The sequence below is a fragment of the Pipistrellus hanaki genome (assembly GCF_964339955.1).
Source record: "Pipistrellus hanaki genome assembly, chromosome: 2".
Classification (NCBI taxonomy): domain Eukaryota; kingdom Metazoa; phylum Chordata; class Mammalia; order Chiroptera; family Vespertilionidae; genus Pipistrellus; species Pipistrellus hanaki.
The window spans coordinates 26,150,995-26,164,402 of NC_140504.1; the positions used below are offsets into that span (position 1 = coordinate 26,150,995).

Consider the following 13,408-nt stretch of genomic DNA (forward strand, 5'->3'; position numbering starts at 1 on the left):
AGTGGGGTTACCTTTACCATCACTTACCTTCTGTTTTCTTATGGAGATCAGCTAATTTGTATTATGTCTAGATTCCTGGTCCAATATATTATTTCTGCCCAGAACTGGTCTCTGGGGTAAAAATTGAAGTCAAAATAAATATATTTTATAGGAAAAATTTTCTTTTTTTAATTTTTTTTAATTTGGAAAGGTAAATGTTCCTATCAAATTCTTGAATTGATTTAACAATTCCCTGCTTTAAGCTCCAGCCACTCACATGTAGACTCGTAAGCAGCACTGGAAGTGAGAATGAATGACGGGTATCCCATTTTTCTTGGCAGCCTCTCTTGCACTTGTCTCTAGTTGAGCTTTGACTCTCATTGTATTTTGTCTTCTTTTTTAATTTATTTTTTTTATTAAGGTATTATATGTGTACACATCTTACCATGGCCCCTCCCCACCCCTCTTCCATACTTAAAATATATTTTATTGATTTCAGAGAGTAAAGGAGAGGTAGAGCGAGATAGAAACATGAATGATGAGAGAATCATTAGTCAGCTGCCTCCTGCATGCCCCACACTGGGGATTGAGCCTGCACACCTGGGCATATGTCCTGACCGGGGAATCGAGCCATGGCCTCCTGGTTTATAAGTCTACACTCAGCCACTGAGCCACACTGGCTGGGCTGCTTTTCTTATGGAGTCTATAAAACTGTGTATTTAAAAAACAGATCTGCAGATCTAGTACACATGAATTGTAAATATATTCTCTGAAATTTCTCTGACACAAAAGCTTTAACGTTTGATAATGTTTAAGACAGGTAAGCAGCAGCCCACAAGAAGCAAAATGAAAAGCCAACATCCTTGCCTGCACTTCACCATGACTCTTCTGAAATCCCTCAGTGAACTAGGGAGAGCATTGCCCCATAATGCTGTGCTGGGCCGTGAGCGCTGGTGCTCACAATATGAGATCCATAAACTATCCCTCCTGCTTTACCTGTCCAGTGATGGAAAAGCCTTAAGCTGCTATAAGGAGATTAACAAGGGACAATTTCCTGTCAATGAGGACTGTTAAACTTGGAAGAGACTCAGAAGATAATAATTAAATCCATTTCTCTCCAGACTTATGAAACTAAGAGCCATTGATTACTATTTGAAGTGGTTTAGCTTTGCCTTTCGGAGAGAGGTATACTCTCCCCTCCCCATTTTTTCCTAACTGACATTAAAATTGTTTTATTTCCTTGATTTATCTTTCTACACACTTTCTAAAGGTGTTGCTCTATCGTACGTGTGGTTCTGAACATTACAGAGAAATGTAACCAGAATGTTTTCACAGAGCCTTTTTATCTATTTATGTTTTTCCTGATTGCCCACACACTGCAATAAAAATCGCAGGTGACCTTTTTCAGTCATTCACAGGGATGAACAGGAAGAGGAAACCAGAGCTTCTTTTAGAAGTCTCTGGTGACAGTAGGTATGGCAGGTTTATAAATAGAGTTAACAGGTGGGTATTTTTAGGGTTGCATTAATGCATTCATCTCTATCAGGAAATAATTGTGTTTTAAGTTTATAAGAACATTAAAAAACAAAGTAGTAAAATTATTTTTTGGCACGTTCTCACTTTCACTTTCCCTGTAGTCTACAATCCTGCAAAGAACCATTTAAAAAAGTAGTGTCTGTAACTTCCTTTCCCCAGAAGACACTTAGGGTGAGTCACGAGTATTTTGTTTGGGTGGTTTGTTTTCTTTTTTCTTTTCTTTTCTTTTCTTTTCTTTTCTTTTCTTTTCTTTTTTTTTCTTTTCTTTCTTTTTTTTCTCTTCTTTTCTTTTAAAGAAAGAGCCACCTGATTTAGGTAGTTGTTTTTTTATCACTTAGAGAGTTTCTTCTGTCAGTTTCTAACATTTCTAAACAAGGTGAGAAGAATTCTGAGGGAATCATAATAACATCATGTCTTCCAAATTTCTAAATTAGTATGTGTTTTTAAAATATGAGATAATGTGACTTCTGAATGCATTGGAACAACTGTATAAAATATAAATGAGCAAAATCAGCATATGAGAGTTCTATTCTTCAGCCTGGAACACAGTGGATGCTCAGTAAGCAGTAGGTTGAAGCATAGGAATTTGCCCATAATTGGCCACTGTGACTTACAAAAATGGTAATTCACAAGATTAGACCTACTATTAATTTCCTTCCTTATTTACCTGGGCCCAGAATCCCTTGATCCTAAGCCATTTTACTGAAAGAGCACTCAGAAATATTATAGTTGTTACCTAAGATAAGAGAATAGTTTTGTGTGGTCTCCATAGGTACTGATGCAAAGTGAACCTAAACAATTCATCTCAGGAGAGTTTTAGGATGTCCTCAAACTCTACACGTGATCATTCAAAATCAAGGGAGAGAATAAAACTAAAGTAGAAGAATAGCTACAGCTATGAGGGCTTCATTATAGTGCAGATATATAGAAATAAAAAATTAAAGGAAGACAAGGCAAAAACACAGAAAATATATGAATAAATATAATATAATGGTTGATATAAATACAAATAAACACTGAGTAGCTGGGACACATACACTTTGGCCAACAGCCCTGACTACCATTCCCCTCTGTTAGATACCATCACATTACAACAGTGTTCTCACTATGTAAAGTGTTCTCACTGTACAGTTCTCAGTGTGCAAAGCTGGTGTTGGATACTCTGAACATCTATCTGTGAGAATTTTTTTTTTCTTTAGGTTTGTATGCTGAATAACCTCTCTGCATATTTTACCTCATTTTCCAGCCCTTCAGGATATACTCAAGCTTTAGTGAATGGTGGGAGGGTGAGTCAGGCTGCTGCTCCTCCCATTAGCAAAATAATGGAGAAACTGCCTTTACATCTGGGTATTTTTAGATTTTCTGGGACCCACCCAACTTTTTAAAACTTTATTATACAGGTGCCATTTCAATATTACAAGATTAGAAAACCCGGTGCTTTTTAAAATCTCTGAATAAAAGGTAAGATATCTCTTTAAAATATATACACCTAACTCATAAAGGGAAATACCAGAAAGCCATATATCTTGTGCCATCCTGTTCTCTCTGGACCCGAGCACCTAGCACAGGGCTGATATGTAGTTGACAAGGACAAGTCTTTATTGAATGAATGAATGAATGAAATTCTAGGCATTGCATTCATCTTTGAGTTTTATCACTTTTAGCATATATACCCTGTTTCCCCGAAAATAAGACAGTGTCTTATATTAATTTTTTCTCCCAAAGTTGCGCTAGGTCTTACTTTCAGGGGATGTCTTATCTTTCCATGCGCTAGGTCTTATTTTCGGAGGATGTCTTATTTTCGGGGAAACATGGTAGTAGCTCATTAAACATCTTTTGTGTAGCAAGAAGTTGTTCAATACAAATGACTGTTTCCTCACCTCTAAAATGAGGGTCTGGGTAGGAACATGCTACAATCTTGTAAACAGCTAAGCACACAGGCTGGGGAAGAGAACTATTAGTATAGATTTCTTACAACATTAATGGGTAAGCTAAAACCATTAATGCCTGGCTTAGTTCCAAAATGGCCGTGGGCCACACATGACCTTGATTGATGATGACTTTTTAACAGGTCTCTCTGAAACTACTCATTGAATTTTGCCGTGGGGCTTGTGTGTCACTTGTTTAGCTCTCCTGACAGTATTCCAAAGGAAATCATTCATTGGCAAGCACAAAAGCTCCAGGATTGTGCCAAACAGAATTATTCATTACCATTTTATGGGAAATTCAAATCACATTTGCAGGAGGGATGGAGACCTCCCAGCTCACTGCTTCTGGTTGGCATTTTTATTTTCCCCAGTAGTCACCAGCTTTAACCAAAAGCCCTCCAAATTCCAAATAGAGCCTCTTTATCAGTTGAGATCTCCTGAAGAAAGGGAATATGTTCCTGAACAAGACATATTTTGTGGAGAAATCTTTTGTGGAGTTCATGCTACTAATTTTTCACTCTCTGCTTTAAACACTTGCATTATGGGCTATTTGGTCAAGAATAAGTATTATGAAGAGTAGATCTGTTTAGCCTTCTTCCAACCCTGACCTGTCAAATGTGACAACCACTAGCCATAGGTGGCTATTTACATTAAGTAAAATTAAAATTCTTGTTTTTCACTTGCACAAAGCCACATTACAAATACTCCACAGCCACCAGTGGCAAGTATACATATGTAATATTTATATCATCACAGAAAGTTCTGTTGGGCCACATTCTTCTAATATTTTTGAAGGACACAGGGTAATCAAGAATTTTGGCTTTTAATTTTAGAATTTTCTTATGGCCTAATAGTGGGAAAAGAAGTAGCCAGAGATTTATCTTTTCAGCATCTAATTATTGAGTCAAAACAATTTTCCAAGAGGTTATCTTTGCTGTGAAATGTTCTTGAAGGTCTATGACCCTGACTTCCTACTAGATGTGTCCCACGGGAGCTACTGTAAAAACTCAGAAGCTACTCGGAAGCCATGGGTACCACCCAAAACAGAATCTTCTTAGTCACAATTTATCTTCATTCCAAAGAACCTCCTCTTAAGGCTGAGGAGTTCAGACAATATATTCATATATGCCAAAGCACTTTAGAAAATCTGGGGAATTTTAGCATCATATTTCCCCTCTGTTGTTTTTCAACATTTCCAGGACTGGTTAGTTTCTAAATGAGCAGGCCACCATAGACTCTTCCAATCCTGAACTTCCTCTTGGAGACTTGCAAAATACCCAAGAACTATAGACATGTAGCTAACTCAGTGCTAACTACTCTGTGATCAGTAATTCCAAGCCACAGAGTCTACTCCAAATCATTTTGGAGTACCACTGGCATATTACCAATTGAACCAATAATCTCTTTATATAAAAGGCTGATATGCAAAGTGTCCCCTCGGGAGTTTGACCGGGAGACCAGGAGTTCCACCCCTCGCTATGATGTGTGCTGACCACCAGGGGGTGGCACAGAAGGAAGGAAGGCCCCAGCTGACAGCTGGAAGGCCCCAATCAGCCCTGATTGCTGGCCAGGGCTGGGAACCTACTCATGCACAAATTTCTTGCACGGGGCCTCTAGTTAAGGAATATTCAGTGATTTAGAAAAGGCTAATATTCTAGTTCTTTCCTACTCTAATTATTTGAATTTCCTATGAAAATAAGTATTTCTTGAAAGAAAAATTTTAACTTTAAAAATTTAAATAATAATTATTTTAAAAGGTTTATAATCTTGATTCTCATATAAAATAAAATTATACCAATAAAAAGATTTTATTTAGTTCATTACTTAGACAACCAATAAGATGTTATAACCAATTCATGAGGAAAAAAACCAAACAGTTGAAATATAAATCCATCAGGAATACTGAATATACTTGCTTAACAGTTGCAAAACTGTTCAGTATCCACAGGACAATAATCAATTACATTTAACCATTCATATACAATTTAATTTTTATGTACAACAATCACTATCAATTATCTGAGACTTAGAGATTTGTAATATTGTTCAAAGATAATGAAAGGTCACAAACCCATAGTGTCTGATAGCCTGGAATGGTATGTTTGAGATAATACATAGTTTTTCATCAAAGACACCTGGTTGTCAGTCATCTTGGTCCATTACCATGTCTTTCATAATTATTTTTTTTCTGGTAAATTAAATATTTATAGTTTACCTTCTCTTATAATTCTGTACCTTTGATTTATCTGACCATTTCCTTCTTGTTTGAGAGATACCTGGTGAGCTTTTTGCTTGATTCAATAAAACAGGAAAAAAGATTATAAAGAGGTATTTCATTGAAAAGTGTAAAAGTGTATGGGTAGAGTCACAATGGTCTAGATAGCTGAAAGGAGAAGCCAAAGATAGAGAAAAAGATGAAAGGATTAAATCATGTATATAATAATTTTATAGATGTTGAGATTATAGAATTAAACCTCCTTGTATCTTTTATTTTTTTGGTTCCAATCCCTTGATTCTAAGACACATCTCAACTTAGTTACACCTCTTTGGAAGAAAAATTTTGAAGGGAAAAATTTACAGTTCTTTTTGAAAATAGCACAATTGAGTATATTTATTCATACCCTAACATATTATGCCCTTAATAACCAAACTTTGAGCCTTCTCAACATTTTTCTGATTCACTTTTTGCTATCATTTATCATATGACATGCTACTTTTCTTAATGGATTTCCTGATAAAAAATTTTTAGCACCTTTGTGATTAAAAACATAATCTTAAGTATTTCAAAGTGTGTCTTTGGTGTATTCTCTACATTTTCATTTCATAATTTACTTATCTACCCACACCTCTGCCCACCATACATTTATACAGCTAATTTAGAAAGTTATCAGGAAGCTTTTGACAGCTTCATAAATGAGCAATAGTCTTTCACAAAGCATGCCTGGGTCATTCACCTTTTCTCTCTTTCAAAACACTGATTTATTTTGAGAGATTTGGCAAAATCTTCTGCCTTTAAAATCGTACTGCTTGATGTTCAACCGAAAGTTATTTTGTATATATCCCAAGGACAAGAGATTTATCTCTGGCACACATTTATCTACTTGCCTGTGACTTCTATTCTTGGAACCTTTGTAAAACATTTGGTTGTTGTTTTACAAGAAAATCAGTTGGTTCATTCTTCAGGTGATGAATACTTGCATAACTTACAATAAATTTACACCTACCTTTCTGTTCTCTTCTGCATATGTGGTCCTTTTTCTTTTCAATGCTGCCATTACAGTACAGTTTAGCAATTCTAGATCCAAGTTTAGCAAAAACTCCACAGTGAGAGGCAGTGCCAATGGAAATAAGTTGAATGAGGAATCAACGATAAGCAAGTAGCTGAAAGTACATATTTGTCCAGGCTATGACACTTACACAGGAAATGACAACAGTGTCACAGCTTGTCTCTCCAAGGAATAGCTGATTTCTTTGGACATTGATTGTAAGATTTATTCCAATTTCACAGAAGTTAAAATTAGTGGTGAGAAGGAACACCATGCATGATAGAATTGAGGAAATGTGCTAAATTACAGATTGCTGAAATACAGATTGTTTTAGAAGGTAATGACTCTTTTTTTGTCCATATGTGACAAATTCTTTGACAAATTTCCCATCTTCTTGGCTGATCTAGGTTAACCCTTTCTCTTAGTAAATCAGGAAACAAAGTCCTGGAGACTTCAACCTGTTCCAAATTTTACCAAGTGAGCTATTGTTAACCAAAGTGACAACAGTGGTTTCCAAGCACCGAGTGCTAAACCATGGGGGTGGCGGTGGGAAGGGAGTGAAACTTCATGAATTCAAATATATCCACCTTAAAGGACTGTCTTATGTTTATGGTGAAATGTTCATTCTTTTCTGTGTCTGATGAGCTTGTTCTTTTATGTGGTTTTATATATATATATATATATATATATATATATATATATACACACACACACACACACACACACACACACACACACACACACATATTTGCCTCCATCCCAATGTATTTACTTGGTAAAATAAAAATTTAGCAACCCTATATTGGTTCCTTCAATTTAAAAAAAATTAGTAGTCCTTTATATGCAAAACTCTGAGGATTAATAGGCCAAAGGGCTTCAAGATAGTGTTCTCGGCATTAGGCATCTCTCCTTAATTATTTCTTATGGCTGTGGCTTATAGTTTATTTGTTTGTTTTGCTAGAAAAGGGACTTTCTCCAATCATATTTCTCACCTGCAAAAGAAAACCTTTTTTCTCAACTCACCATTTGAAACAAATTTTATATCAAATAATTGGATTCCCCCAAACAAAGCAGGTTGCATCTATGAATAATCCATCTCTATAAATAAGGTTACTAAGGAAGTTTTAAAAGGACCATCTTTTTTATGGTGCTATCTTTTAGTTTTATGACTCCTCAGACCTCATTTACAAGATTTACTTCCTGACCTGTTTCAATGAAGTGTTTTCTAAAGCAGTATGCATGCACACAATGCACACAATCTACCCTACCACAAAGAAGAGAAATGTGAGAATTAATGGCATTTTATTTACAACTTAGCTATTTCTGCCTTTTCTAGCACAACAGCACTATCTACTATTCTAGGTTCTGCAGATCCTTGTTTTTATGCAAAGGCATTTTATACAGAAGCTTGAAAATAATGAATCTACAAAATAATGCTCTAAGTGAAAGTAACTCATTTTAGAATGTGTTATTATGATAAATGGCGGAGCTCTGGCATTTTGTAGACGAATGTTAATACAGCAACATTTGGGTAGCACCTTTTCTGATTTTTCAAGGTGGTGTACTTGTTTGTTAATGCACTCCATGTCCAGCCATTGAATTATGCCAGCATTACTGACAGTGCCACTTTGTCAGGCTGGAAAGATGGTCTCAGACTCAATAAGGAAACACTTTATCAAAAGGAATAAAAAATGGAAATGAGGTACTACCTTTGGGCTCCGATTAAATTAGCCTCAGGAATTTAGAAGCAATAGCTACTCTTGCCGTTTGTTCCTTCTAATGCAGCATTGTGGATCTTTATATCTCATACTCAATTAATTCAACAAATATTTATTTGGCGCCTACTATGTTTAATGCATTAGGTGCTTATTCTGATTATCTGATTATCTTAACATATACAAAATGAATGTATTTCCATTTGTGCCTTCTTAACGTCTAGGAAAAGAAATGATGCATGTACAGAATTATCTGTAATAAGAGAAAGCAGCATCATGTGCTATGGTAGAGAGACAGTGTGCCAAGATTTTAGAGAGGGGGAATTGTTTTAAGAAGAACCAGAAGGGTATTCATATAGGAAATAGAAGTGGAGCAGAACCTTGAGGAGTGGTTAGGATTTGAACATATGAAACCAGGTTGAAGTAGTTCCAGAAAACAAACTATGTGATTCAGCAACAGGAGAGGGAAATTCTGGGATATGTACTGCAAAAGGGTATCTGGGTAGAATTGCACGGTTCCTAAAGGAGAGTTGTAGGGAGAAAGTCATGCAGGGTCACGGAGCAGTAGGCTATATTCAAGACTAAAGATTGTGGGCTTTAGTCTACAGGCATGAGAGAGATCCTATTTTATTAATTTAGGAATCCATGTCCATAACAGACAATTCACCTGGAGGCTGTGCATGTGTTGTATGGAAGAGGGAGGTAACCTGAGATTCAGAGAGTGGCTGAGAGCTATTGGTGGAGTCCTTGAAAGTGCATTAAAGGGAAGAACTGCCACTATGGCTATGGGAATGGCCACAGGATGATGGACAGGAGAGGTGACAAGGTTGCAGTATGGAATACGTGTTGACAGTTTATTGAACATAAGGGGAAATGAGATGGAGAGGAGACAAGGATTTTGATGTTCTAAGAGAGAGAAAAAGAGAATGGGTTTGATTGATGACAGAGTCCTGTTTGTGCCACCTTGAATTTGAAGTGCTGGCAAGAGTCAGAGACTAAATATATCGAGGGCAATTTGCAATGCACATCAGAAATTAAGATAAAAATAAAGCCAGAGCTAGAATGTTGCATACTTGGGAATAACGTGATTGGATAATAGCATAAGTATCTTTGTTTTGAGAGTTCACCAGTGGGAGTGAGAAGAACGTTACAGAGAAAAGGCCAGGAATAGATACGTGGAGAACAACCTCACTTAGAAGGTATGAGGAGGAAAGGAAATCTTTCCCGCTCTCCTGGGAGAAAAGAAAGGACTCAGACAGAGTAGTAATCAGAGACAGCAGAGAAATCAGAGGGGGGCTAGCGATTAGGGATGGGATAGGCGGTATCAGAGAGGTTGGACCAGGTTAGCAGAGATCTTTTTGCTTTCACACTGGGAATCTTACCTTCAAAGAGAAGAGGAGATAATCTAATTATGGATAATCAGAGCAGAGTGTTTTAGGTCTTTATTAAGGAGTTTCCTGACATGACAAACTCCCACCATTCACAGCCATGTAAATCTGTGGCCTGCTGCTCACTGCCCAGGGAAGAGCCCTCTAACCAACGCATGGATGCTCTTTCCAGATGTCTTCTAGCAGCCCAAAGATGCATTAGTGATTTGGGTATCTTTCTGGCAGTAAGAGAACACTTGCAAACCCAGCCAGCATAGTTCAGCGAATGAACGTTGACCTATGACCCAGGAGTTCATAGGTCAAGGTTCAATTTCCAATCAGGGCACATGCCTGGGTTTCAGGCTCAGTCCCTGGTATGAGGTGTGCAAGAGGTAGCCAATAAATGATTCTTTCTCACCATTGATGTTTCTATCTCTCTCTCCCTCTTCTTTCCTCTCTGAAATCAATAAAAATATGTATTTTTTAAAATGGAGTTGGGAGAACAGGAACTTGGAACCTCTCAGTCAAAGAGAACTGACATCTAAAACTAAGCCCTAAAATGTGAAGTACTTACAAATTAACCAGGCAGTTCTCTAATATTGGAATTTAAAATATTACAGGACTGATTAGAAAGCTCTGACTCAAAAATCTGTTGGAAACACACTGCTCTTAATTAACTGTATGTGCACTCTCTTAACTGAGTAATGGGACAATTAAAGTTTCATACTAATTGAAAAACAATTTTCCAAATGTGTTTATTCAACATAACTTTAGATGTTATTTTTATGTTGGTTTAAAAAATATATATACATATATACACACACGTATATGCACACTAGAGGCGAATTTGTGCATGGGTGGGGTCCCTGGCCTCGCTGGTGATTGGGGCTGATGAGGCTAGCCGCCCGGGAGAAGTGTACAGGAGGTTGGCTATAGGAGTGCACTGACCACCAGTGGGCAGCTTCTTTGTTGAGCATCTGCCCCCTGGTGGTTAGTGCATGTCATAGCGACTGGTCATTTGGTTATTGGTAGTTTGGTCATTCAGTCACTTAGACTTTTATATATATATATATATATATATATATATATATATATATATACATATATATACACACACACACACACACACACACACACACACACACACACACATATATATATATATATATATATATATATATATATATATATAGTAGACTTGAGGCCCAGTGCATGAAATCTATGCATGGGTTTGGTTCCTAGGCCTGTCCTACAATCAGGGCCATCTTCCCCAGCCAGTCCCACCCCCTGCCACCATCCACCCCCCTGTTCTACATTCACAATCAGGCAATCGGAGCCTGTTGACTGGGGAGAGAGACTGAGAGGTTGGCTGTTTGCTCATTGGCTCTGTCCCAGCAGGCTCTGATCAAGTGATTAAGCAGCTCCTTCATTGAGCATCTGCCCCCTGGTGGTCAGTGCACATCTTAGTGACCAATTGTTCTGCCATTCAGTCAATTTGCATATTATATAGCAAATATTGTATTTTATTTATATAGCATAACAAGTAAGCTGCTTAGTTGTTTAAATAAGCAGCTTAGCTTTCAGATACCAAGGGGAACAACGGGAGGATACCAGGGAATCATGTCCCCTGTGTGTGCCAGTCTGGCTGTTTGTGGGGGACACTTATGTGCTGAGAGCCAAAAATATTATTCAGATATTGGGCACTGACACTTCTTTCTCTTCCCAAGAGAAATTGGTTCAAGAACCAGATGAGCACCTTAGCCTGTTTGGTTCAGTAGATAGAGCATCAGCCTGTGAACTGAAGGGTCCCAGGTTCAATTCCAGTCAAGGGCAAATACCTTGGTTGTAGGTTCCACAGCCCTGGTGGTGGTATGTGCAGGAGGCAACCATATGATGTGTCTTTTTCACATCCATGTTTCTTTCTGTCTCTCCCCCTCCCTTATACCCTCTCTAATGAATGAATGTATGAATAAATAAATAAATAAAAATGGGAAAATATCCTCAGGTGAGGAATAACAAAACAAAACAAAAACAAACAAACAGCAAAAAGAACCAGATGAGCTTGATATTTAGACACATTCATTTAAGTAGAACCACTGGCTTGTTGATAGAAGCTGACATGATAGCATTGTCCTGAGTATAGAAAGGACAGTGTTTAGAAGGTTCTTCCCACTCTGAGGTTGTCACTGGGAGCAGCAGCCTCATAGGGAACTAACGTATAAGAGAAAAAGCAAACAAGGATGTGCTAAATCTGCTTTTTCTCTGGGTTACCACTTCACCACTTCCTGTGGGTTCTGCAGCTGGGCTGAATAAACGGGCCAGTGGCAGGTGTTTGTCTGATCTCTGATCTCGTCCCACTCCTTGGTAACCCAGCTGTATGGCGTGTTACCTTTAAAAATTGTAGTGAATGAGTCAAGTGGCATTTCCAAATGCCTAACTTCACAAGCTCATCTTAAACCCTGTGAATATCTTCTGGTTTTCATTATAGTTGTCCTGGATCTATGTTGTGTGGTGTAAGTTAGAGTAAACTGTTTCAAAATTATGGCCAAAATATATATGTTGAGGCTGTGAAAAATGAATTGATTACCTCCAACAAACACATCCTGTCATTACTTGTATACCTGGTATGTATCTATACCTAACCTTAACCCATGAAGGTAGAGGCCAGGGCCATCTTGTTTCTGAGAATATCCGCAGAACTTAGCAATGTTATTTATTCAATTGACTATTAATTGACTTTTTGAAATCAGGACCTTCCTTATAGAGAACAGACTGACAGCTGTCAGAGTAAAGGGGAGGTTGCGGGGCTGGATATAAAAGGTGAAGGGATTAAGCAAAACAAAAGGGGGTGGTCTTTCCAACATAACGTTTAATCGGGCTTTTGTTATAGAGACATTAATACCATATATGTTTTAAAACTTTTGGTTTGCTTTACAACTTTACTAAAAACGAATTCCTATATACAGTCTTCTTTATTTTCCTGAGATAATTAATATGTAAATTACTGTTCTCCAGGATTGAAACCCTTCCAACATGGCTGTCCTTGGGCTCTTCTCTTTGCTGCTTCTGCAACGTTTGGCCTTAGGGACCACTTTCTCTGATGAAACCATTGCGGAGTTCTCGGTGAATATGTATAATAACCTTCGAGCCACTGGGGAAGATGGAAATATCCTTTTCTCTCCATTGAGCGTCACCCTTGCTATGGGAATGATGGAACTGGGATCCCAAGGGACTACCCTGAAAGAAATCCGTCATTCAATGGGATATGACAAGCTGAAAAATGGTAAGTGTGCGTAGGCTTGATTTCTCAGGATGGTTTAACTTTAACTTTCAGCTCAGTTATGTTGCCTATGCCAGAGACAGCAGTATTTCACACAGTGAGAAAGTATTCTCATCAGTATGGTATGGCTAGGAGAAATTTCAGGAAACCCAAGAAAGGAGTTAATTCTGGGTTCCATCCCTAGCTGAGTTAATTGAAAGAAATTATATATTGATAATAATAATACTTAAATAAACCTTATTGTGATAAACAAAAGCAAGCATGGTTCTTGCTCTTATAGAATTTTAAGTCTAGATGGAGAGACATACTAGTATGTAATCAATGATCATATAAGTAA

The 13,408-nt window shown here is 37.5% G+C and overlaps 1 protein-coding gene across 1 annotated transcript in view; it reads left to right on the top strand.

Moving 5' to 3' along the window:
- The window catches only part of SERPINI1 (serpin family I member 1), a 75,656-nt gene that overhangs the window by 34,972 nt on the left and 27,276 nt on the right, over positions 1-13,408 (top strand). The window contains exon 2 of the mRNA XM_084874140.1: positions 12,807-13,074. Coding sequence (XP_084730266.1) covers positions 12,825-13,074 — 250 coding nt within the window. The 5' untranslated portion in view covers positions 12,807-12,824. The remainder of the gene's footprint in view (positions 1-12,806; positions 13,075-13,408) is intronic.